General features: G+C 40.6%; 1 protein-coding gene across 1 annotated transcript in view; it reads left to right on the top strand.

Moving 5' to 3' along the window:
• The window catches only part of LOC125308768 (sialate O-acetylesterase-like), a 32,405-nt gene extending 7,897 nt beyond the window's left edge, over positions 1-24,508 (top strand). Inside the window, 9 exon segments of the mRNA XM_048265358.1 lie at positions 990-1,148; positions 2,294-2,457; positions 2,668-2,806; positions 6,314-6,497; positions 11,257-11,381; positions 19,564-19,697; positions 21,185-21,339; positions 21,648-21,831; positions 23,792-24,508. Coding sequence (XP_048121315.1) covers positions 990-1,148; positions 2,294-2,457; positions 2,668-2,806; positions 6,314-6,497; positions 11,257-11,381; positions 19,564-19,697; positions 21,185-21,339; positions 21,648-21,831; positions 23,792-24,031 — 1,484 coding nt within the window. The 3' untranslated portion in view covers positions 24,032-24,508.
• Positions 24,509-27,072: the final 2,564 nt, after the last annotated feature.

Genomic DNA, 27,072 nt, shown 5'->3' with positions numbered 1-27,072 from the left:
TTCTCAACGTCCTTTTCAGGCAAGTACCTCCACTCGGCGGCCATATTGCAACACTTTTTGGGCACTTATCGTGCATCTATTTCAGCAGAAATGCGTGTGCGTAAGGCTTCACGACACCAATCTTGCTCCAGCAGCGAGATCACAACAGATGATTGGCACGATGTCTTCACAGCACACCACATGATTGGCTCAATGTATTCACATGTCGACGTTTTGCTGCGGAAGGGTTGTGATATGTGTAGACATATGATGTGTAGACAACTGCCATATTGGCGTTACAAACTAACCCCATGCATTACTATGGAGGATCTTTTCAGTGCTGTATCTCCTCATTAGAAAGTCTTTGGTAAAACTGGTTGTTCTGGTACTCCAAAAAAAAAAAAAAAAAAAGTAACTAAGTAACTTTTACTTAAAGTACATTTTAAATTAACTACTTTTTACTTTTACTTGAGTACATTTTCAGATCGGTATTTTAACTTGTACTTGAATAATATTTCATCAAGGTATTGGTACTTTTACTTGAGTACAATATTTTCGTACTTTTCCACCTCTGCGTGTAGGCCTTGTCTCATAAGAGTAAAAAACAATGATAGGCCTACTGTAGTTGCATGCTGCACTGTTTGTAACAGTAACTTATTGCCCATGGCAGGTTAAATGATTGCAAAAGACATGTTGAGGTGAGTTGAACAAGTGTCATTTCATATGCAGATTATTCAGGCCTATACTAAATGGCTAGTTGCCAAGGCTACATGAAAAGACCAAACTACCAAAATCTACATACAATTTCAATCTAACGGCCTTCCTTATTTGGTGTACTGACTAGACATTTTTTTTTGGGGGGGTTGACTTTTTGCAGGTTGGGATGTCTGAAAATGAAACATTTACTCAACTAGGATTTCTTGACTTTTAGTATGTTGTTTTGGACACCTCATAGAAATGATCTATGCTGACATCATTTCATCACCAACGCAATCTGTTTTTTCCTCCAGGTGAACTTCGTTTTGCATCGTATTATGGTGACCACATGGTTCTACAGAAGGCCCCAGAGAGAGCCGTGATATGGGGCTATGGGACAAACAACACGACTGTTGTAGTCAACCTCACAGGGCTGTCCAACAGAAAGACATTCAGGAGTGCCGTGAGAGACCGTGAGTAACCTTCTCTCTCCCCCCCCCATCCACCAAGTGCAGGGCCAGCAAATTGAAGAGTTGAGATTAAACAGTAGGTTAAACCAGACTTTCTAATGAGGAGACACTGCACTCAAAAAATCCTCCATATAAATGCATGGGGTTAGTTTGTAACGCCAATATGGCAGTTGTCTACACATATCACACCCCTTCCGCGGCAAAACGTCGAAATGTGAATACATTGAGCCAATCATGTGCTGTATTGTTAATACATTGAGCCAATAATGTGGTGTGTTGTGAAGACATTGTGCCAATCATGTGTTGTGATATCTCCGCTGGAGCAAGATTGGTGTCGTGAAGCCTTACGCACGCGCATTTCTGCCGTTTCTGCCGTGCCAGACCAAGCTAATAGTCGGCGATAGTCAGCGCACTCATGTGCGTGATGCAGCTGTTGCGCTTAAGGGCCTGTTTAAACATTTTTTAGAATGCTTCTTGGGTGATCCGATCACAAGTTGTCTGCTGGACACATTGCTGTTTATTCATGTATCCAAGATGTACAGCTATGTATTGCTGACCTCTTATGTTTAGATTCAGTTACTGCCAATGACACAGTAGAACTCCCATCATCCAGGATGCATCAGAACGCACTAGCGTTTATACTACAAGATCGTGGTCAAATGGTTCTATGCTGTAATGTATGTATGGGTAGTGTACATGTACTGTTTAGGTCAGTGGTTCTCAACCTTTTTTGAACAAACGCCCCCTGTCCACATCATGTTTCAGGTTTATGGCTGTGTATGGGTTTATGTCATATGTATGTGTCTGTATTAAGGTGTTGATTTTAACTGTGATTGGGTTAATTGTATAGACCTTCACCCCTCTACAATGGCTTAGCCCAACATACTGATTGGGGTAATTGCCTAGCTAGCCTATTTAAAGGCAGGCTTATTTCATAGACAATAGACTGGAAACACAGGAGAAACAGAGAAGACACATGGAAGAGCCAGAGATCCAGGGCCAGGGAAGTTGTAAAGTTAAATATTTGTTTGTTTTTTTCCTCTCAGCTGAGAAACCTTAGTATAGTTAGTATGTACCCAAGATGAAGTAACACACAGAATATAGTCTCAATCAACTTTCCCACTTTTTTCCTCTGATCACCCTTATAGGTATTTGGAGGGTGACCCTTGATCCTGTGAAGGCGGGAGGTCCTTACAACCTGAGCGCTGTGGAGAGGGGTGGGAGTGATGGCGAGGTCATGCTCACAGACGTGATGTTTGGGGATGTGTGGCTTTGTGGAGGACAGAGCAACATGGCCTTCACCGTCTATCAGGTCAGGGCCCTTTCGTCTCGCCTGGTGTGTGTGTGTGTGTGTGTGTGAGAGACAGAAAGAGAGTATCTATCTATGTGTATGAGAAGTTTGGGGAGTGGGTGGTGCATTGTACAAAATGGAAGGCTTAGGTGAAATAAATTTGCAGAAATCTGTCAGTTGAATGTTACTAACAATCTGTCAACATGTGTCTTGGTTGTTAAATATATATAGGTATATAACAGCTCAGCAGAGCTGGCCTTGGCCTCGAAGTTCCCAGATGTGCGCATCTTCCAGGCTGCCCTGGAGACGAGTTCGGTTGAACTTACAGATCTCTCTGGAGTCTCTGTGCCTTGGTCTGTGCCCACGGCATGTAAGTGACACACACAGGATACTGGGGGCTCTCCAGTCTCCAGTGTTTGTGGAACTTTGTGCCTCTCAGGAGAGATCATTTCCTACCTTCCCCACATCAAGAGATCAGTTTAAGGCGCATTTAAGAATTGAATGCATGATATGGTACCCATTGTCTGTTGCTATGTTGAGGTTTAGCTGTAGATGGGCTAGTTTTTGGTGTGGTCTACTGGCTGAGCTCTTTGTGTATCTTATGACAACACATTGTTGACAGTAACCAACACATCCCCATAGATGACCCCAAAAAGGATGTTTATTCAGCTGTTTTATTTTGTAGAAAAATAAATCACAGATGCTTAGTACTTCAGTACTTCCCGCTTGAATTCTCTGAGGCATAGACTTCACTAATCTAGAACAGTATTCTTCATCAATCAGGTTTCAACTTTGTCAAACAGTAGAGGACAGATCAGCTTTACAGGATGGTGCCGTCTCTTCAGTTTGCACCATACATTTTAAATGGGATCCAGACTGTTTGCTGGCCATGTCATTGTCTTGATATGTCTTTCCTGAAGAAAAGTTTGCTTTATGGCAAGATACATTATCATCCTGTAAAATGACTTTATCACCAAAATAGATTTTCGACTTTCGACTGACTGCTCCTACACACAGTTGCGTGCGGTGCAGTGCTGGAGACGCATCCCGTCCACTTTACACGGGCTTATGTCATCCGTTGCCGAACTGAATTGTGGGTCTGTTGCGTCGCGTCGATTCCGTCGCTTGTTCAACTTCTGCTGCACCGACGAACAACAACAGATGGTACCAGCCAATCAAATTTCGGTTATACTTCAAGTCATTTGCATAGCTACCGTCGAGAACATCCACTGGCATGCGTTGACGGAACGCAACTGTGTGTGGGAGCCGTGATGGAATGACAAAAGAGTCTCAACATTTTAAATTACACTTGTGCATTTACTGTAGAGGTATGACTGCCATCTTCCCTTGGTCTTTTTGCTGACATGCAACCCCATATCATCAGTGACTGGAAACTGTCAGTTTTCTTCAGGCAGTCATCTTTATATTTTTAATTTACATTCGGTAGCAGAGGGCTAAAGAGAAGAAGTTATGGATTGTGGATGAGAGTGATATTCAGAGACGAATCACAAATCTGCATAGGGCAAGGAGATGATGCTGGAACTTTTGTTTGGTGCCATTCCAATGAAAAATACACATAACTGCCTGAAGAAAACAAGAAGGTTTCCACAGTCACTGATGATATGGGGTTGCATACATGGGTGTCGGAGGCTTTTTTGGACAAACGCCTCCTGACTACATTATGATTGCCTTGCCCCCCCTCAAAAAAAGCCAATTGAAACCAATTGACCATGCCAGAAATACTGCAATGCAGACCACTGCACATCTGTTTTACTGGAAGGGCAAGGGGATAGCAGGTCAGGTGGTAGGGAATTCAGAATAATGTTATGAGATTATTAAGATACAGGATATATTATGGGAAAATATCAATACGGGAAGATGCCAGGAAAGAAAGTTAAAATATGTGAGAAACCCAGAAAAAATAGGAACTGGGAGGGTTGACAGACAGATGGGCTTTCTGCTCTGCTCATGACTGTAGGCTGCAATGATCAGTATCCCAATTAAAGATACAGGTCTCAGCGATAGGTGCGCAATCAGTCTGGAAGTGAAAGCTTAGTAAGCTATTTAGTCAAGCTTGTTTGCGTGTTAATAATCAAGAAGATCAAATGCCCGATATACTTCAAAGAAAAAAAACAAATTAAACGCCTATGACTAAGCAGCTCAAAATGTTTAGCTTATCCACTTTCAAATTAGTTGCAAATGGCAACATCCACACCAAACTCCACACCAAACTCTGTCCTGTTTTTCAGGAGCTGGGCTTGGCCCCTTAGTTCCAGTAAAAAGAACTCTGAATGCTTCAGCATACCAAGAGATTTTGGACAGTTCCAAGCTTCCAACTTTGTGGGAACAGTTTGGGGATGGCCCCTTCCTGTTCCAACATGAATGTGCACCAGTGCACAAAGCAGGGTCTATCATGGATGGCAGAGTTTAGTGTGGATGAACTTGACTGACCTCACAAATGCGCTTCTTGAAGAATGGTCAAAAATTCCCATAAACACACTCCTAAACCTTGTGGAAAGCAAGGTTTAGGAGTGTGTTTATAACCCCTATAGATTAGAAGGTTGTATCAGCGATAGCCGGGATACGTCACTTCTGTGGATGTTCAAACAAAACAGAGAGCTAGCTCACTACTCCCTCCCCCTCCCTTCCGTGCAATTAAAACTCTCCTAAAAGCGCTTCTCGTCGGTTATTTGTTGAAACACTTTATTTTGCCTTTGAGGGGTTGCCAACCCTTGTTGGTAGCAATTGTTTTGTGTACAGATCTCGGAGCCTAGGCTGCCTACAGAGAGGCAGGCTTATGGGGCAGGCAGCTAGCGGATCGTTAGGAAAGATTAGATGAATGTGATCATTTATGTTTGGGCCTTTTTTGGGCCTAAAATTGCTGACACAACCTTTAAGAGTGGGATGTCACTTAAGTTCATATGCGAGTCAAGGCAGGTGACCCAATACTTTTGGCAATATAGTATATATGTATATGCTAGACAGACTATGACAACTAGTAATGACCATTAGTTCAACACATTTGCATGTAGTGACATAAGCAATGAAATAAGGCCAATTTGTTTTATGGGGTAGGACTATTCAGCTGGGAACCAGTGTAGTACATTTTGACCAACATGACATCAGCCATTGAAATAAAATAATAAATAGCAGACATTTGTACAACCCCAAAACAGCAAAAAAAAGTTGATGTCTTTTCCAGGGAAGAGATTGAATATTTCAGAAAAACAATGGCAAAATAAATTCTGCACATATTTAAATAGTATTTCTCCATAGAGGAAGAGTCCAGGTGCAAAGATGACCTGTCTGCAGTCCAGATTTGTCAAATTAGGTGCATAATGGAATGAAAAACATGACTAAGAATACCCCATACTATTGAGCAACTGAAATCCTATATCGGGGAGTAATGGGACAGCATTTCATTCTCAAAACTCTAGCAAATGGTCTCTTCAGTTCCTAAACATTTACAGAATCTTGTTAAATGAAGGAGCTCAGTGGTAAACAAGCTCCCATCCCAACTTTTTTTGAAACATGTTGCTGGCGTCAAATTCAAAATAAACATATATTTTCCATGAAATAGTCCAAATTTTCATTTTGTTGAGAAACTACTTCAATGATGTGCACAAGTGATAAGATGATATGGAGTTTGAATAAACAGTTTTAAGAATTACCATTCTGATCTGAGAAATTTGCCAAACAACTGAGGAAAACTAATCCATGGGTGTGGTTAATATAACGAGGCTGTTTTTTTTTTTTAACTTATTTTTTTTAGATAAAACACTGTCCTGCGGTTTATACACAATGCGGCAATACTCGAGAAATGGCTGTAGTAACTTTTCTCCAGAAATTGAGATGTGTGTGTGTGTGTGACCCTTAGCTTTACTGGGTGGTGGAGATTTCACTCAATACTCTGCGGTGTGCTGGCTGTTTGGACGCTACCTATACCAGACCTTGCAGTACCCTATCGGCCTGGTGGAGTCGTGCTGGGGAGGGACACCCGTGGAGGCGTGGTCCTCTACCAGATCCCTCCAGAAGTGTGGAATTCCCCAGGCAACAGAGAGGTAACAATCCCTGAATGATGCAAAAGCTCAGCATCAGTGTCATTGACTGTGTGTACATGGACTTAGGCATCCCGGTTATGAGGCTTATCCTGATTTTGATCATATTCAGGATATGGTGTTCACATTAACATAGAGAAACCTGGTTATAATATCCCTGTATACATGATAAATACGGGTAGTAATACAAGTATTAGATATCACTAGGCTAATCTGCAAACATTGTAACACTACAATCGTATCATATAGTATACTCATTATAATCTAATCAAAATTAAGCAATCCACATCCCAATCACACAGGCCATTAAGTCTAGAGCCAGCCCAAGCCCTGAGCGGAACCTAAACGGAATTTGATTTGGCCCCCTTACCACCTTATCCACCAGTAATATTAAATATTGTCCATGCTTAATCATTCACATCACTGGTGAGATACAGCTCTGGAGAAAATGAAGAGACCACTGTACATTTTTCTGATGTCATTCTACAGTTGCTGAGTGACCGTCAACTCATTCCAATTTTATAATATTGTATTCATATTCATATATTGGAGCTCATAATGAATACAATATGAATGAATATGAATACAAGAAGTAGCCTAAAATATTTTTTCATTTAAATGATACATATTCTTAAACTTTTTTAATACCATTTTCCATGTCATGATTGCATAGTGGTGTGTAGACATTAGAATGTCTAATAAGGGGAGAACCGCCACTCTCGGGAAACTTCTGGTTTCTGAACTGGTTGCAGTTCCTTTTCTGGTTCCACATGAGGGCACTCACTAATAAGTGCAGAATGAATGGAGGTCTATGGCAGTGGTTCTTAAACTTTTTGTTTGGCGATCCCCCCAAAAACATGGGCTTTTTCTCTTTTTGTCTCGCGACCCCCCTTCTCTCTAACCGGCGGATTTGGTTTTGAAATGTTGCAGATGGGCATTGGAAGCAGAGGCAGAAAATGTCTTCTCTCATAGGTAGGCTATGTCAAGTCAAGTCAGTTTTATTTGTATAGCGCATTTAACATGTCAACACCAAAGGCATTATGTCAATGGCAGCCTTTAACTAAAAACCTTTAGGAAAATGTCTTTCATTCAGACTGCAAATAATTTCACGACTCCTCTAATATTGTTGACGACCCCCCTGGGGGTCCTAACCCCCAGTTTAAGAACCACTGGTCTATGGAGCTGTACCCTTCAAAATCCTCTTTTCTCGGGATATAATTTTTTTTGCCAGAAATTTGAATTTTGCATTCGAAAGAGGGGGAAGAGAAAATACACACCGCTAAGTATTATATTTTTTGAGTCACTTATTTGTTCTAAAAAGCCTTTTAAATGTGTCAATGATGTCATGTATTAGCATAAAGCCAGTGTGTTGTGGGCAACAACGACTCAACCTGTAAGAAATCGAAAGGACGTAAGTACTCGTTCATTCAACTTTTGACCTATAATCCATATTGAGCTTGCAGAAACCACAATCAAATCTTCGATTTTTCAAGGACAACCAGGTGAAAGAGACAAATTTAGCCGTCTAGCTCCATAGACCCCCATTGTTTTTGCACTTATTCGTGATCGCCCCTAGCGGAACTGCAACAGATTGCAGGTGCAATGGAGTTAATAGGGAGTGACCCGGCTCTCCGTAAAAATGGGCTCTGGTAACACGTTGAAGTCTAATTGGGTACCTTTCACTTTAACAAGGAGAGCAACTTATATCTGTGTCTGTAGACTATTATTTGTAAATGAGATGTGCATATGAGAATGTAAGTCAGGATGTTTGCTCTTTGATTAGTTACAATAAATATTGAAAAACCAAACAACATGAAGAGAACCTGTCTTGGATCGCAGAGGAGTGTCATGCAATGTTCATTTCTGGTGAGCGCATCACTCAAAAAATGCGTCATGAAGAGGAAAAAAACATAAGTCGCATTCATTATTTAGAAATTTATTTCACAAAATCCAAGACCAAGAACAGACAGTCTATGTAACTGGACACAGAGGAGAAAAAGATTGAGAATTCTACCGGGAAGGTTAATGAAGACGAAAGAGGGAATGGCGGCGAGCTGGGCGAGGCAGCCAACGAGGGCCCGACATTTAAAGCAATTTACAAAAGATTCCCTGAATAAAAATGCTGATGTGGTACATGAAAATTTAGTTAGAAATGTGGAGAATGCAATGCAATCAAGCGTTTTTGGCGATGTGGAGGCACAAGCCAGCAGCAGAGAGCAGGAGAGAAAAAAAGATGCACATTTAAACAAACTTTCAACGACGCTATACTAAGGAAACTACCCTTATTTTAGAGACTGTTCACATGGCTTTCTTAACCAGTATGGAGTGGACATTTAATCTGGGAAGGCACGTTATTCAACTACCACACAGAATAGGGTGACCAGACCCGGTCCCCGAGTCCCGACAAAAGCCTGTCGGAACGCTAAAATGTCCCGGTTTACACCAACCACTTTTAAAGTGTGGTCTTATTATAGCCCGATCATTAACTAAACCCATGTAGAAAGACTATATCCTAAAGCGTCCGACGTATGATTTCGATAATGTGTGTGTGTGCGCGTGTGTGTCAGTCAATTGTAACAGTCTGCATAATCTTTGCAGCCCACGTTACAGTGTAGCCTATCTCCGTAAACATTGTTGCAATGCCTCATTATATCTGCCTTGTTTTAACGGTTAGGACGATGCTGAAGAGAAAGTCATCATTCTCAAAATAACCTATGGCTGGTAAAGGCTGATAAAGGCTTTTTACTTACAAATATCTTTTAGAGTGCCTCAGACTCACTACTAAATTTGTAACCTATGGCTGAGTTTTGTTTTCAAATATTTTCATGCATGTCTGGAAAATGGGTGAGGAATGTTTAGGAGACAGACTATCATAAATCCTCAAATTATTTTATTTACTTAGGCTGAGCAAAACAGAGGCCTTTATTTGGGGCAGGCTTGTATTTGAGGCACGCCTTTATTACGTGCGTTTTATTGCCTTGTGTCTTATTGTGAGACATGCGTTTCGTTTGGAGTGTCATACCGGTAGGCTATCAAAGGCAGAAGATGTTCGGTTTGGTTTGGGATTTACGTTTGGACTGTTTGATTATATTGCTAAATGTTGGGACTGATGGGCACTGAAATCTGAGGGGCTATTTGATGGTTCACTGTTAAGTTTCATGTAGTTAAAAGAGTGTCGGGATTTCCACTCGCTGTTTATTGCGAGACAAGGCATCCGCTTTCATTCATTCACTGAACGTGTGCTGTGCTGTAATGGAAACCTTATTGCGTAGGCCTACGGTAGCCTAAATTGAGTATTTTTTTTAAATTATGCATGATTTACTTTTTTATTAAATTCGTAGGCTGGAATGCCTCGCGGCAACAATTCTGTAAATGTAGGCTAGTACTGCTTCAGCCTCTGCCAAGCTCAGTAGGGCGCGGCAAGGGACTGGTAGCTTGAGAGCGACATGTTGGAGACCCAGTGTAGGACAACGACTTTTCATTGGCAACAGAAATAAACCAACCAACAATATAAGATGTTAAGAAGAGCTCTTTTGTTTCATTGAGTTAAATTGAAACAATGTATAGGAAATTATTACCCCGTGTAACAGAGGTCGTAATTCGTCCGCTGCTCACGGCCCTCGAACCCGCCACTTCAACACACACTGGCATTGGAGTCGAACGCTCTCTAACGCGCTAAAAGCTCAGGCTTCCAACTCCGCGGTTAGAAGCGTTCTTAAGGTTAGGGGTGTGAGGATTTACACACGCAACTAGCATGCTAGCTCAGTTCGCCTCCGTTACACTCACCTCCCTAAATCCTCACTCCCATGATCCGGGTCACGGCACTACTGTAACAGATGTCGTAATTTGTCCGCTGCTCACGGCCCTCGAACCCGCCACCTCAACACACACCGGCATGGGAGTCGAACGCGCTAACCACTGAGCTAAAAGCCCAGGCTTCCAACTCCGCGGTTAGAAGCGTTCTTAAGGTTAGGGGTGTGAGGATTTAAAACTAGCTACAACTATTCAACTAGCATGCTAGCTCAGTTCGCCTGCGTTACACCCGGCTTTTTTGGGGGCCGGCCGTTATTTATCAATAGAATCCCGGCGGTATGCACGTGTGTTTTAGGCGTAGTGCAAGCCCTAATCTCTGACTGAAAGTGTGCATTTACATAACAATATTTAATACATTTTCCCGGTGGTGACACCCCCGAACCCCCTTCTAACTTAAAGGAGAATTACGGTGTGATATTGACCTAAAGTGTGATGAAACATGATACCAAGTGTGAACGTATGTCTCATAGCTCATCTCGGCTTGTCCCCTGCACTCCGAAATCTGGCGCTAGTTAGCCGATGCTACTAACAGATTTTCAATGGGGGTGCCTCGGGCATCGGCCTAGCCATGCAAATAAATCACTGTTTTACACCATTTACGAGGCTCAAAGTAGCTCCACACTTCATTGGTAGACTTCCGATGGCCCTGACATTTAAAACAAGACATTGAGAACTTTGAAAAAGCACTGGTAGTGACGATTTATACAGACAGTACCTTCAGGAAGTTTACCGTTCGCCGCCATCTTGAATTTAGTCACGATAAGTCGAGCGACGAGTATGAATGAACAGGTATGATAAGGGATCAGATTCAAAAAATAATTTTGTGGAAATGCATGGATTCCAGTTGCTTCTAGTAGCAGCAACTGGAATCCATGATTAATGTAGGGTTCATGTCAATTCATACTGACATTTTAAAACATTTAATTCTGACCTCTCATTTTGTTGGTAGTTACAATGACTTCATAGAGGATGAACCATTATTGTTGGCTGGCCCAAAGGAAAACTCTGTGCTGTGGAATGCTATGATCCACCCTCTGCTCAACATGACCATTACAGGTGCCATTTGGTATCAAGGTGAGGGCATCAAGGGTCAGCGTCTGCATGAGGACCTATGGGAGGCTTTACCATTGTGCACTGTTATATGTAGATCTGCTCGTATTATAGTCATGCCAGGTGCGATGTGCAGTATGTGATAAGTAAAGAGATCATTTACTTAAAGGAACTCACTCAGAGTGCAGTCAAGGCCTTGATTAATCTCAAAGGGTCCCTTCCCTTTTACCACACACAGGTTAAGCCTAGTCCTAGACTAAATGAAAACTGCAATGACAGGGCTCTACAGTGCGCCCATTTCACTCGCACATGCGAGTAAAAATGATGCCGTGCGAGTGCAAAAAATATTTAGGTGCACTGGTGCGAATGACTTTTAACCATGTCAATGTTTGTCTACAAAATACACCACAACATCGAGAAACATTACTGGTGCAAACCATAGAATCACGTCGCGAATGCATCATAAAAACTACACCTCCCATCAACGTTAGCAGTTTCTCGTTGTGACTCGCTAGTAGTCGCTTCTTTCAAATCCAAGAGCGCGCCAGCCAAGATGCAAAGATTGAAGAAATTAGTTCTTCTATCCACCGAATTCATTGGATATAGGAGGAACAGGATGAGATTCTGAGAATGCAGTGAGAGAAGGAAAGGTAACCTAACATGCCTTTTAGCCCAGTTGACGTATTGGCTGCAATATGCAAAATATAGCTGTAGCGAACCGGCACAAAAGTAGCCTCCCGTAATACTCCCATTTTATTCAAAGGTAGAACGCTACGGACTGGCTTCCACGCATGCTTGTTTGTTTACACCGAATACAAGCTGAAGTGCAAAACGAAAGTAGGCCTAACGTTTGCCTACTGTCCCTATCAATGCAGATATTTCAAATAAAAACTAAAAGTATAAAACCTATATCCTTGATTATGTTGGGTTTTGTGGAAGAGAAAATTGACTGTTTTAGTAGTAGTATTAGGCAGTATGCAGACAGATAGGTCACCATGGGCATATTTGGTTTAGCTATAGATGGATTCACAAATAAATAAATTAGCCTACATTTGGCAGGATACTTGATATACAGGCTAAATGCAAATATGGCAATGTATTATATTATTTTACATTAACAAAATGTAGGAAAATAGAACAGACTGAAAATAAAGTAGGCACTGATCTTTAAAATCCTGTTTCCTGTAGCCTAAATGTTGTCAGTCATTCTTAATATTCGCAATTGGTGCACTGGCATGTTTAACTGTTAGCTGCAGTATAATGTTAGATTATGTGTAAGTTAAGTACAGAACTGACTGTGGGCCCAAATTTTTGTCTGTGCTCCTAATTTTTTTTTTAACTTAGGCACAAGTGCTCCTGAAAAAAAAAAAATGTTAGTGTAGAGCCCTGAATGAAAATCTCCACTGATTAAAGCTTTTAGTCTAGAGGACTAGGCTCAGCTCACATATAGGGAAAAATGCCTATCCAGTGGAAACAAAATAATGAAACTCTTTTCCCCATCCTCCCGGCTCCTCTGTCCTAGGTGAGAACAACCATAACTACAACCTTGATAAGTACAACTGCACCTTCCCCAGCATGATCGACGACTGGAGGATGGCCTTCAACCAGGGCTCAGGGGCCAGACTGCCCCAGACTTCCCCTTTGGATTTGTGCAGGTGGGTCTTGGCTCTCAGGCTTTTTCACTTGTAGACAATAAATTTCACTGCGGGATTAAGGGTATTATGCATAATTTGTTCAAGTCCCATAACTCTAGCCATCATAATGCAGAAATTCCGCATACACTTTTACAGCCTGTCTGATGACGTTAATATAGCCTAATCATTAAGTGGCGTGAATGCGGTGCTATTGACCGGACTGATCAACTACCGAGTTGAATTGAACATAGCCTCATGCAGACGCACACACACACGGAGAGAGAGAGAGAGAGAGAGAGAGAGAACCACTTTGCGCCAAATAGGCTACGCTACCATGGCAAACTTTTACATCTGGAAAGAGCTCCTTGGTAACTATCCTGCTAGCTCAGTCAGGTCACGTCAACACTTGATCCCAGAAAGATTGTCTTCGACATGTTAGTTTTTCAACATTTATTGTATCTAATGACATAGAAAACATAATGATTTGCATACACATACCGCGACTGTGCACAACTTTTTTATTCACTAGCGACTATAGCCTAAAACCGTCAGGTTGAAGGGGCTAATTAATCCATAGAATTAATCTCCGCGTATTTTCTTAAAGTGACAGGCACTCAATTACACCTGCTCATCAGCAATGTGCACTCAATTGGACCTACACACCACATTAAAGATATGCCTAAGTGTTATAGGTTAAACGTCAATATGAGGCATTCAAATTACTAAATATGTTTAGCTACTAGTAATTACTAGTAAAATGCTATACTTTAAAAAAATGAATTATTAAATAAATACACTCTATATGAATTCAAAAATATATGATAGAAACATATCACATAAGCTATCATTTTCAGTGTGTGTTTGTGTGTGTGGAGAGAGTCAAGCAGAATCTAGGATGTCCACTGTTGTGAATGATCCCACTACAGTATATATTACTGATGACGTCAGGGTGGTGGGGGCCCCAAAATCAAACAAAAAAAAAAAAAAAGTATCGAAGTATTGAAATCGCAATTCTTGACTTGGTATCAGAATCGACCCCCCCCTCCCCCCCAAATTGTGTAAATCCCCCCTACATGAATAACCTAAGGGGGGAATTCCCCCCCATTTTGAAAAATGAATTTTAAGCCCTGAGACATTTTATAATTCCATGCATGCATTTTACATACGGACATATATCCACACAGTCACAGGCAATATTTATTACATTACATGTATGCTTGTCAGACCTGGAATTTACCGAAGCTACTAGTTAAATGTCTTAAATATGTTTTATTTATGTAGCGACATCTATCATCACTCAACCCTTGCTGCATTGCAATCATGACAAAACGTAGTACAGGTGTCAACCCATAAATATCAGTATCATGAAACACTGTACTCACATGTCCTTAAAACTCCTGTGACTCTTATTAATATGTTATACCATACTCAGCAGTTTTGTTACACACTTGAGATTGGCTATGTAACATGAAGTGTGACCCTTCTCCCGGTTCCACACCCAGCTGTGCACCGATAAGCAGGATAATGTGCCGGACGGCTTCCCAGAGATCCGCTGGCATCAGACAGCCGACTTTGGCTACGTTCCTAATGAGCGCATGAAGCGGACCTTCATGGCCGTGGCCCTTGATTTACCCGACACTGCTTCACCTTGGGGCACGTAAGTATGCAGTATGGAGTAGACATCCATCTTGTATAGGACAGCATTACAATAACTTGCACATAGGCATGCCTTCTAGTTGTACCAAGGTTCATTGTGTATTCTGCGATTTTCTTTCTTTTTTGTAGAGGTAGATCCCAAATTATCTGTTTACCATGTGACCCACTTTTTAAAAACTAGAAATTCCTCTCTGAGATGTCGAAATAAGAATAGAGCTTGCTAGTATGTTGTAAATACTCAAACACCATGAACTGCTTTACAGATTCAATTTTTTTTTTCTTTTTCTCTGACATGGTTCCCCTGAAGTGTCCACCCACGTTTCAAACAGGATGTGGCCTACAGATTGACCCTTGGTGCGCGGGCGGTTGCCTATGGCGAAAATGTATCCCACCAGGGTCCCTTCCCAAGTTCTGTTTTTTTGGATGGCACCTATCTAATACTAACTTACAATCAGAACGTTTCTGCCACCCCAGCCAAAGATACATTTGAGGTAAGTCTTTTCCGCTCTTGGAAAATGTAAAATTGGTCCATCATATGCATATATATAGGGCTGGAACGGTATGGATTTTTTCTTACTGCGGTTGAAAAGCAACAAATTCCCACGGTTTTGCAGTATACTGCTTTAACTGCTTTAATGGTAGTTTACACAAATATTTGTGAATGGAAACTGTGTCATAAGTGTGTTCATAGACAATGGTTATCAGACGTTTTCCTGAGCGCATACAATGAGGTACTTTCTGAGGTCCAAAAGACAAAATACCTGTCCCTTGTTTTAAAGGTTTCTCTTGGTTCTCTGAATATTTTTTGATATTATGGTATTATGTACAGTAGATGATGACATCCTCAAATCATTTGCAATTGTGGTAAATAAAGACATCATGATGAGAGGAAGAGATTGAAACAGTAAACATAATATACTGTGTGTGTGGCTGTGCGTGTGTGTGTGTATTTTTATATATATATATAAAAATACACACACACACACACACACACAGTATTTTATGTTTACTGTTTCAAATACTGACTTATTCTTAAATAACATTAACAAAGTTTAACTAATAATTATGACCGCCGTGCAAGCAAAGTTTGAACGATTCCCAGGACACTGAAAGACCGGGCTGCACGAAACTTGGTGGGGAAAAGGTGTAGCCCCAAAAGGATGGGATCAGAACTAATCATTTTCGTTTTGATCTGTCAGCCCCCCCTAGGGAGGACCAATTTTTTTGAATGTTGGTCTCAAGGGGCCATCTCAACCCATTCCATAACTCATGTGCGGTATAGCCCTACCTAGTTAAAAGTGAAAAGGTAAAAATGAGGCGTTGTAATCACAGGTGTCTTTTATTGACGTGTGCAGAACTGCACAAAAATTTGACATGTAAGATCACTATGACAGCCTCTGAATGCATGCTGAGTTCCATAGAATTTCGTTCATGGGGGGGGCCATACAATAAATTCATTTATGTGTACATTTAGTGACTGTACACCACAACAACATGATTTGTAAATCATAGCATTATATTTTTATTCACATTCTACAAAGCGTCCCAACTTTTTCAGAATTTGGGTGGTATTTCCCCACAATGTTTAGGCCACCACAAATGCATTCTTCTGTCCCAAACCTTCCAGTCGGTTCTTGTAACACTTTTAGGGAATATTGAGGAGGAAAACAATGGTTTAGATTGTTATTTCAGTTAGCCTATTAGCTGGTTTGATGCTCATTGAGCAAATCATACCAGCTAATAGGCTAACTGAAGTAAAACCATGCCAATCTCTAGGTACTGTATGGTGAAGGGTATGTGATGATGTGGGGCTATTTTAATTCCAAAGGCCAAGGGAACTTTATCAGGATGCATAGTATCCTGGATCCATGAAATAACTGGCCTTTAAGAATAAAAATCTGCCTGCCTATATTGGAATTTAACATAGGGGTGCCAATACGTATGACCCCTATATTTTAGGAAAGAACTTTTATTTATTTATGATTATCATTATTCATTCACAAAGAAAATGGGTGTCCTTAAAGGTTGGATATTTCCTCATTTTTTTAACTTAAGGCACTACGATCAATTTCGATTGGCTGTTTCTCGGTCAAGAAGGCACTGACTTCAATGATGACTCCACATTTCTACTTGACTCAATTTAAATACACATTCATCTTCCCAGTGGTGAAATGCTCCTTTAATGACAAACTTTGGTATTATGCATTCTGTGGTTTATGTGGGCCATAGTAATCAAAACAGGCAAAGCCACAGGACTCCTCTGGTGTACTTCTAACTGTGTGTCTACAGATGTCACTAAACCACAGACTTAAAGCCTAGTTGATGAAATAAACCACCACACTCGTGTTCGTGGTGTCATCAGTGCCCATGTGGAGATGCATAGAGAACACTGAATCAGTATTGAACATGGTACTCTTTTCAAGGAAGCTCACACATGCTTTTTCCTCTGTCTGTCTATCTGGCTTAGGTCTGTTGTTCCATGGAAAAGGTGCAGTGCAGTTCTGGGGGGATATTTTCTGGATGTCTGCTCCCATGGTGCCACAGGGCCCTTCCACGGTGGCCTTGACCCTAGGGGGCTGCCGGGCCGAGCATGTGGCCTCCCTGCGGTACGCCTGGAAGGACTGGCCCTGTGACTTTAAGGCCTGCCCCGCCTACAGCTGACAGGATCCTGCCTGCACCACCTTTTGTCCTGCACCAGTGGCCCTAGCAAGACAGTCACTGTGCCCTTACTCACAAAGTGGGCAGGAGAGCAGCAGCAGCATTGACGCCTGACAATCAGTCGGCCTGAGTTTGAATCAAATACCTCACACTGTGAATCCATGCCACTTTGGATAAAGGCAGCTGTCACTTTACTTTTTTACAAATTGTTTGGGGGTGGGGGGTGCTGTTAGTTGACTGTTCTAAGGTCACATACAGACTGTTAGTGAGCCTTTCCTGAGTTTCCTAAGCCTTTAATCTCTCAGTCTGGGCAGGGCAATGGACATTTCTATGATATCCTAATTTTTTGAGATGCACTTGTATATGCAAAAATGGTCAATTATGAAAACAAGGAGCTGCATGGGAGTTGTGCTGAGGGTTGTGATTCACCCTCAATATTTATTTACCTTGCTAACATAATTTGACCAATGATTGAAGATGTGGTACTTGGCATGCTGTTGTTAACATAAACACATACACTCAGAGCCAGAAGGTGAGACCATTTATTTTATGCCACCAAAGATCCGGATTCCTAAAATTCTGTCATGGTCAGTTTTCTACTAACCAGAGAGCATTTTGCTGTTAAACATGTAAATATTTTGTGATCACGGAAATATTTGTTACATGCCTTACAACCTTCAGTCGGTGGTGTTTACTTGTCTTTTTATGTATTCATTCCCCATCCAGAAATAGTAACAGTATAACAGGGTATGGAGTAATCAAAAACATGTCCTAATGGGTGTGGAAGGTATGTTACATGTACACATAAATGAATTTATTGTATGGCCCCCCCCATGAACGAAATTCTATGGAACTCAGCATGCATTCAGAGGCTGTCATAGTGATCTTACATGTCAAATTTTGTGCAGTTCTGCACACGTCAGCCAAAGACACCTGTGATTACAACGCCTCATTTTTACCTGTAGGTGTTACAGTAAATACTTTTGCCATTATATTTATAACCTCTTGAGTATATGCAGGTTTGTCAAACAAAGTTCCTCGGAGGTCCTTTGTGTGATGATATCAGCAGATTCCTTCAGAGATATTTCCCCAGGAACGCCATAAATACCTCACCCAATACCAGATGGTGGAAGGGGACTTAATCGTTAATTTGGAGATTTATCTTGTTTATGGACACCAACCTCCAGAAATGCAGGGTTCCCACACGTCATGGAATTTTGGAAAGGCTATTCCAGACATAAGTCACAGAATTGTATCGTTTTTGGGGCAAAGTCATGGAATATCAAGGCATTTTTATTGTAGCAGTTTAAAATTTACTTTCCAAAACACATTCATACAAATATATTTCCACTTAGAATTGGTATATATCTGGTTATTAGCTTTACTGCTTGCTTGAGTAGTTGTGGTTAGCCCAACTTTTTTTTATTCAATATTCATTTATTCATCTCTTGTTCTAAAAATGAAAGATTCTTGAATGCTGCATGACTGTTCTGGAATCTTTAATCGGTATATTAATCCAGTCATTTTATGAAAAAAGATTGAACAAATTGCAACAGAAGAAAACTTAACTTAAATGTGTAATCTGTACAAACACATAGTTCAGCCTAGGGAAGTGGGTTTGGTGTTTAATCTGATTTAGAGGTCACTGAAACATACAGTATATCACACTAAAGTATCAGTCCATCATTTTCCAATCCAGTCTGTCCAATCAGAGGGGCCTGTATGACATTGCACAATTTTTGTCTAAAACATTAATCAGACAGCACAGTATGTTTATAGTTAGTGAATGCAGGGAAATTGTGAAGGCAAAGTTGAAGATGGACATGATAATGTCCAAATTCGATAGAAGGGTGCAGATGGGATAAGTCCGTAGCGTTCTACCTTTGAATAAAATGGGAGTATTACGGGAGGCTACTTTTGTGCCGGTAGCCTAAATGTTGTCAGTCATTCTTAATATTCGCAATTGGTGCACTGGCATGTTTAACTGTTAGCTGCAGTATAATGTTAGATTATGTGTAAGTTAAGTACAGAACTGACTGTGGGCCCAAATTTTTGTCTGTGCTCCTAATTTTTTTTAACTTGGGCGCACAAGTGCTCCTGAAAAAAAATGTTAGTGTAGAGCCCTGAATGAAAATCTCCACTGATTAAAGCTTTTAGTCTAGAGGACTAGGCTCAGCTCACATATAGGGAAAAATGCCTATCCAGTGGAAACAAAATAATGAAACTCTTTTCCCCCATCCTCCCGCTCTCTGTCCTAGGTGAGAACAACCATAACTACAACCTTGATAAGTACAACTGCACCTTCCCCAGCATGATCGACGACTGGAGGATGGCCTTCAACCAGGGCTCAGGGGCCCAGACTGCCCCAGACTTCCCCTTTGGATTTGTGCAGGTGGGTCTTGGCTCTCAGGCTTTTCACTTGTAGACAATAAATTTCACTGCGGGATTGCGGGTATTGCGCATAATTTGTTCAAGTCCCGCAACTCTAGCCATCATAATGCGAGAAATTCCCGCATACACTTTTACAGCCTGTCTGATGACGTTAATATAGCCTAATCATTAAGTGGCGTGAATGCGGTGCTATTGACCGGACTGATCAACTACCGAGTTGAATTGAACATAGCCTCATGCAGACGCACACACACACGGAGAGAGAGAGAGAGAGAGAGAGAGAACCACTTTGCGCTTACGCAAATAGGCTACGCTACCATGGCAAACTTTTACATCTGGAAAGAGCTCCTTGGTAACTATCCTGCTAGCTCAGTCAGGTCACGTCAACACTTGATCCCAGAAAGATTGTCTTCGACATGTTAGTTTTTTCAACATTTATTGTATCTAATGACATAGAAAACATAATGATTTGCATACACATACCGCACTGTGCACAACTTTTATTCACTAGCGACTATAGCCTAAAACCGTCAGGTTGAAGGGGGGCTAATTAATCCATAGAATTAATCTCACGTATTTTCTTAAAGTGACAGGCACTCAATTACACCTGCTCATCAGCAATGTGCACTCAATTGGACCTACACACCACATTAAAGATATGCCTAAGTGTTATAGGTTAAACGTCAATATGAGGCATTCAAATTACTAAATATGTTTAGCTACTAGTAATTACTAGTAAAATGCTATACTTTAAAAAAATGAATTATTAAATAAATACACTCTATATGAATTCAAAAATATATGATAGAAACATATCACATAAGCTATCATTTTCAGTGTGTGTTTGTGTGTGTGGAGAGAGTCAAGCAGAATCTAGGATGTCCACTGTTGTGAATGATCCCACTACAGTATATATTACTGATGACGTCAGGGTGGTGGGGGCCCCAAAATCAAACACTTTTTTAAAAAAAAAAAAGTATCGGTATTGAAATCGCAATTCTTGACTTGGTATCAGAATCGCCCCCCCCCCCCCCCCCCAAATTGTGTAAATCCCCCCTACATGAATAACCTAAGGGGGGAATTCCCCCCCATTTTGAAAAATGAATTTTAAGCCCTGAGACATTTTATAATTCCATGCATGCATTTTACATAATGGACATATATCCACACAGTCACAGGCAATATTTATTACATTACATGTATGCTTGTCAGACCTGGAATTTACAGAAGCTACTAGTTAAATGTCTTAAATATGTTTTTATTTATGTAGCGACATCTATCATCACTCAACCCTTGCTGCATTGCAATCATGACAAAACGTAGTACAGGTGTCAACCCATAAATATCAGTATCATGAAACACTGTACTCACATGTCCTTAAAACTCCTGTGACTCTTATTAATATGTTATACCATACTCAGCAGTTTTGTTACACACTTGAGATTGGCTATGTAACATGAAGTGTGACCCTTCTCGGTCCACACCCAGCTGTGCACCGATAAGCAGGATAATGTGCCGGACGGCTTCCCAGAGATCCGCTGGCATCAGACAGCCGACTTTGGCTACGTTCCTAATGGCGCATGAGCCCGGACCTTCATGGCCGTGGCCCTTGATTTACCCGACACTGCTTCACCTTGGGGCACGTAAGTATGCAGTATGGAGTAGACATCCATCTTGTATAGGACAGCATTACAATAACTTGCACATAGGCATGCCTTCTAGTTGTACCAAGGTTCATTGTGTATTCTGCGATTTTCTTTCTTTTTTGTAGAGGTAGATCCCAAATTATCTGTTTACCATGTGACCCACTTTTTAAAAACTAGAAATTCCTCTCTGAGATGTCGAAATAAGAATAGAGCTTGCTAGTATGTTGTAAATACTCAAACACCATGAACTGCTTTACAGATTCAATTTTTTTTTTTTTTTTTTCTCTGACATGGTTCCCCTGAAGTGTCCACCCACGTTTCAAACAGGATGTGGCCTACAGATTGACCCTTGGTGCGCGGGCGGTTGCCTATGGCGAAAATGTATCCCACCAGGGTCCCTTCCCAAGTTCTGTTTTTTTGGATGGCACCTATCTAATACTAACTTACAATCAGAACGTTTCTGCCACCCCAGCCAAAGATACATTTGAGGTAAGTCTTTTCCGCTCTTGGAAAATGTAAAATTGGTCCATCATATGCATATATATAGGGCTGGAACGGTATGGATTTTTTCTTACTGCGGTTGAAAAGCAACAAATTCCCACGGTTTTGCAGTATACTGCTTTAACTGCTTTAATGGTAGTTTACACTAATATTTGTGAATGGAAACTGTGTCATAAGTGTGTTCATAGACAATGGTTATCAGACGTTTTCCTGAGCGCATACAATGAGGTACTTTCTGAGGTCCAAAAGACAAAATACCTGTCCCTTGTTTTAAAGGTTTCTCTTGGTTCTCTGAATATTTTTGATATTATGGTATTATGTACAGTAGATGATGACATCCTCAAATCATTTGCAATTGTGGTAAATAAAGACATCATGATGAGAGGAAGAGATTGAAACAGTAAACATAATATACTGTGCGTGTGTGTGTGTATTTTTATATATATATATAAAAATACACACACACACACACACACACAGTATTTTATGTTTACTGTTTCAAATACTGACTTATTCTTAAATAACATTAACAAAGTTTAACTAATAATTATGACCGCCGTGCAAGCAAAGTTTGAACGATTCCCAGGACACTGAAAGACCGGGCTGCACGAAACTTGGTGGGGAAAAGGTGTAGCCCCAAAAGGATGGGATCAGAACTAATCATTTTCGTTTTGATCTGTCAGCCCCCCCTAGGGAGGACCAATTTTTTTGAATGTTGGTCTCAAGGGGCCATCTCAACCCATTCCATAACTCATGTGCGGTATAGCCCTACCTAGTTAAAAGTGAAAAGGTAAAAATGAGGCGTTGTAATCACAGGTGTCTTTGGCTGACGTGTGCAGAACTGCACAAAATTTGACATGTAAGATCACTATGACAGCCTCTGAATGCATGCTGAGTTCCATAGAATTTCGTTCATGGGGGGGGGCATACAATAAATTCATTTATGTGTACATTTAGTGACTGTACACCACAACAACATGATTTGTAAATCATAGCATTATATTTTTATTCACATTCTACAAAGCGTCCCAACTTTTTCAGAATTTGGGTGGTATTTCCCCACAATGTTTAGGCCACCACAAATGCATTCTTCTGTCCCAAACCTTCCAGTCGGTTCTTGTAACACTTTTAGGGAATATTGAGGAGGAAAACAATGGTTTAGATTGTTATTTCAGTTAGCCTATTAGCTGGTTTGATGCTCATTGAGCAAATCATACCAGCTAATAGGCTAACTGAAGTAAAACCATGCCAATCTCTAGGTACTGTATGGTGAAGGGTATGTGATGATGTGGGGCTATTTTAATTCCAAAGGCCAAGGGAACTTTATCAGGATGCATAGTATCCTGGATCCATGAAATAACTGGCCTTTAAGAATAAAAATCTGCCTGCCTATATTGGAATTTAACATAGGGGTGCCAATACGTATGACCCCTATATTTTAAGAAAGAACTTTTATTTATTTATGATTATCATTATTCATTCACAAAGAAAATGGGTGTCCTTAAAGGTTGGATATTTCCTCATTTTTTTAACTTAAGGCACTACGATCAATTTCGATTGGCTGTTTCTCGGTCAAGAAGGCACTGACTTCAATGATGACTCCACATTTCTACTTGACTCAATTTAAATACACATTCATCTTCCCAGTGGTGAAATGCTCCTTTAATGACAAACTTTGGTATTATGCATTCTGTGGTTTATGTGGGCCATAGTAATCAAAACAGGCAAAGCCACAGGACTCCTCTGGTGTACTTCTAACTGTGTGTCTACAGATGTCACTAAACCACAGACTTAAAGCCTAGTTGATGAAATAAACCACCACACTCGTGTTCGTGTGTCATCAGTGCCCATGTGGAGATGCATAGAGAACACTGAATCAGTATTGAACATGGTACTCTTTTCAAGGAAGCTCACACATGCTTTTCCTCTGTCTGTCTATCTGGCTTAGGTCTGTTGTTCCATGGAAAAGGTGCAGTGCAGTTCTGGGGATATTTTCTGGATGTCTGCTCCCATGGTGCCACAGGGCCCTTCCACGGTGGCCTTGACCCTAGGGGGCTGCCGGGCCGAGCATGTGGCCTCCCTGCGGTACGCCTGGAAGGACTGGCCCTGTGACTTTAAGGCCTGCCCCGTCTACAGCGCTGACAGGATCCTGCCTGCACCACCTTTTGTCCTGCACCAGTGGCCCTAGCAAGACAGTCACTGTGCCCTTACTCACAAAGTGGGCAGGAGAGCAGCAGCAGCATTGACGCCTGACAATCAGTCGGCCTGAGTTTGAATCAAATACCTCACACTGTGAATCCATGCCACTTTGGATAAAGGCAGCTGTCACTTTACTTTTACAAATTGTTTGGGGGGGGTGGGGGGGTGCTGTTAGTTGACTGTTCTAAGGTCACATACAGACTGTTAGTGAGCCTTTCCTGAGTTTCCTAAGCCTTTAATCTCTCAGTCTGGGCAGGGCAATGGACATTTCTATGATATCCTAATTTTTTGAGATGCACTTGTATATGCAAAAATGGTCAATTATGAAAACAAGGAGCTGCATGGGAGTTGTGCTGAGGGTTGTGATTCACCCTCAATATTTATTTACCTTGCTAACATAATTTGACCAATGATTGAAGATGTGGTACTTGGCATGCTGTTGTTAACATAAACACATACACTCAGAGCCAGAAGGTGAGACCATTTATTTTATGCCACCAAAGATCCGGATTCCTAAAATTCTGTCATGGTCAGTTTTCTACTAACCAGAGAGCATTTTGCTGTTAAACATGTAAATATTTTGTGATCACGGAAATATTTGTTACATGCCTTACAACCTTCAGTCGGTGGTGTTTACTTGTCTTTTTATGTATTCATTCCCCATCCAGAAATAGTAACAGTATAACAGGGTATGGAGTAATCAAAAACATGTCCTAATGGGTGTGGAAGGTATGTGTTTGGGTGGGTGATCCTGGAAGGCAGGGTGGTGTTACAGTAAATACTTCTGCCATTATATTTATAACCTCTTGAGTATATGCAGGTTTGTCAAACAAAGTTCCTCGGATGTCCTTTGTGTGATGATATCAGCAGATTCCTTCAGAGATATTTCCCCAGGAATGCCATAAATACCTCACCCAATACCAGATGGTGGAAGGGGACTTAATCGTTAATTTGGAGATTTATCTTGTTTATGGACACCAACCTCCAGAAATGCAGGGTTCCCACACATCATGGAATTTTGGAAAGGCTATTCCAGACATAAGTCACAGAACTGTATCGTTTTTGGGGCAAAGTCATGGAATATCAAGGCATTTTTATTGTAGCAGTTTAAAATTTACTTTCCAAAACACATTCATACAAATATATTTCCACTTAGAATTGGTATATATCTGGTTATTAGCTTTACTGCTTGCTTGAGTAGTTGTGGTTAGCCCAACTTTTTTTTATTCAATATTCATTTATTCATCTCTTGTTCTAAAAATGAAAGATTCTTGAATGCTGCATGACTGTTCTGGAATCTGTAATCGGTATATTAGTCCAGTCATTTTATGAAAAAAGATTGAACAAATTGCAACAGAAGAAAACTTAACTTAAATGTGTAATCTGTACAAACACATAGTTCAGCCTAGGGAAGTGGGTTTGGTGTTTAATCTGATTTAGAGGTCACTGAAACATACAGTATATCACACTAAAGTATCAGTCCATCATTTTCCAATCCAGTCTGTCCAATCAGAGGGGCCTGTATGACATTGCACAATTTTTGTCTAAAACATTAATCAGACAGCACAGTATGTTTATAGTTAGTGAATGCAGGGAACTTGTGAAGGCAAAGTTGAAGATGGACATGATAATGTCCAAATTCGATAGAAGGGTGCAGATGGGATAACTGCAGTTAGCCTCCAAAAAAGTGACTCTATTTTTGTGACATCTGGCAAAAAGGTACATGCTATACTAATAAATATAGTTCAAGATTAATAATTAACAATGCATGGCTATGCATGGGTCATGGTTTTACCAAAGTCATAGAACAGTCAAAACTATACATATTCTAAAAGCATATGCACTGTACATGAAATATAGCATCAATCAACTTATGTCCCATCTTCCTCCATACCATGCATAACACATACTCCTCTATTCTGTATAGGCGAATCAAGTGAACAGCTGATACATTTTGGCCTGCACTATTAAGGGAAACAAATCAGGGAAACACCCTAAACTAGATATTTTCTGAAAGCATATACCCTCTAGAGGAGATATAACACCATTTAAGACATTTCCCATCTTCCTCCATACCATGCACAATACATTGCCCTCTATTCTGTAAAGGCGAATCTAGTGTAAAGTGGATACATTTTGACCTATACTGTCCAGGGAAAACAAATTAAACACCATAAACTATATATTTTCTATAAGCATATACCCTCTAGATGACATATAATACCAGTTAAGACATGTATTATCTTCCTCCAGCCTTGGACAATTTGTTTGTCAAATATTGCAATTAGTTTTGTGTCACTATACATTAGCTATACATAATTACATTATGCCCTGTTTGCCCTTATAATACATTTTTTGTTTGTCTTCACTGCAAAAAGTGATTTTCAAGAAAGGGAAATTTACTTATTTTGGGGAAATTAATCTGGGTTTTTTACTAGTTTTAAGCACTGATAGAAAAAATATCTTGTTAGTGGACGAAAGTCAAGCTTGTTTTTAGAACATATATCTTCCTTTTTCTAGGCAAGAATTTCCAGCTCATTTTGAGTTCAAATGATCTAGAAATGAGCTCAAATAGTGTGCAACATCTGAGCAACCAGGTTGTCTCCTTATTTTAAGACACACATTCTTGATTTAAGAACAATATTTTCTTAAATCAAGAACACAGTGAGCAATGTCAAACAAACAGAAAAAATTAGCATTTAACCTACATCAATTTGGTTTGGTCTTGTATCTATTGATCACTTTGCTCTAACATCTCTTGAGTGTTGATCATACCTCATATCATTAAGCAGAAGAGCCTGATCAGCTGGAGACTTCGCTCACTGCCTTGCACAACAGACAGACTGAGAAAGTAATTTGTCCCCAGAGCCATTGAACTGTTCAATGCTTCACTTAAGGGAAGAGGAGAGATACAGGCCAAGGCCAACTTGCAGTGAATATACAAACAGGGGAAATTATTTCTCTTGCAGCTGAGTAGCCTCAGGTGCGCACGTAGACATAAGGCCGAACATGCAAGCGTCAATGAATCGT

The sequence above is a fragment of the Alosa alosa genome, chromosome 15 (assembly GCF_017589495.1).
Source record: "Alosa alosa isolate M-15738 ecotype Scorff River chromosome 15, AALO_Geno_1.1, whole genome shotgun sequence".
In the NCBI taxonomy this organism is placed as follows: Eukaryota; Metazoa; Chordata; class Actinopteri; order Clupeiformes; family Clupeidae; genus Alosa; species Alosa alosa.
This window is presented reverse-complemented; position numbering and strand designations above follow the sequence as displayed.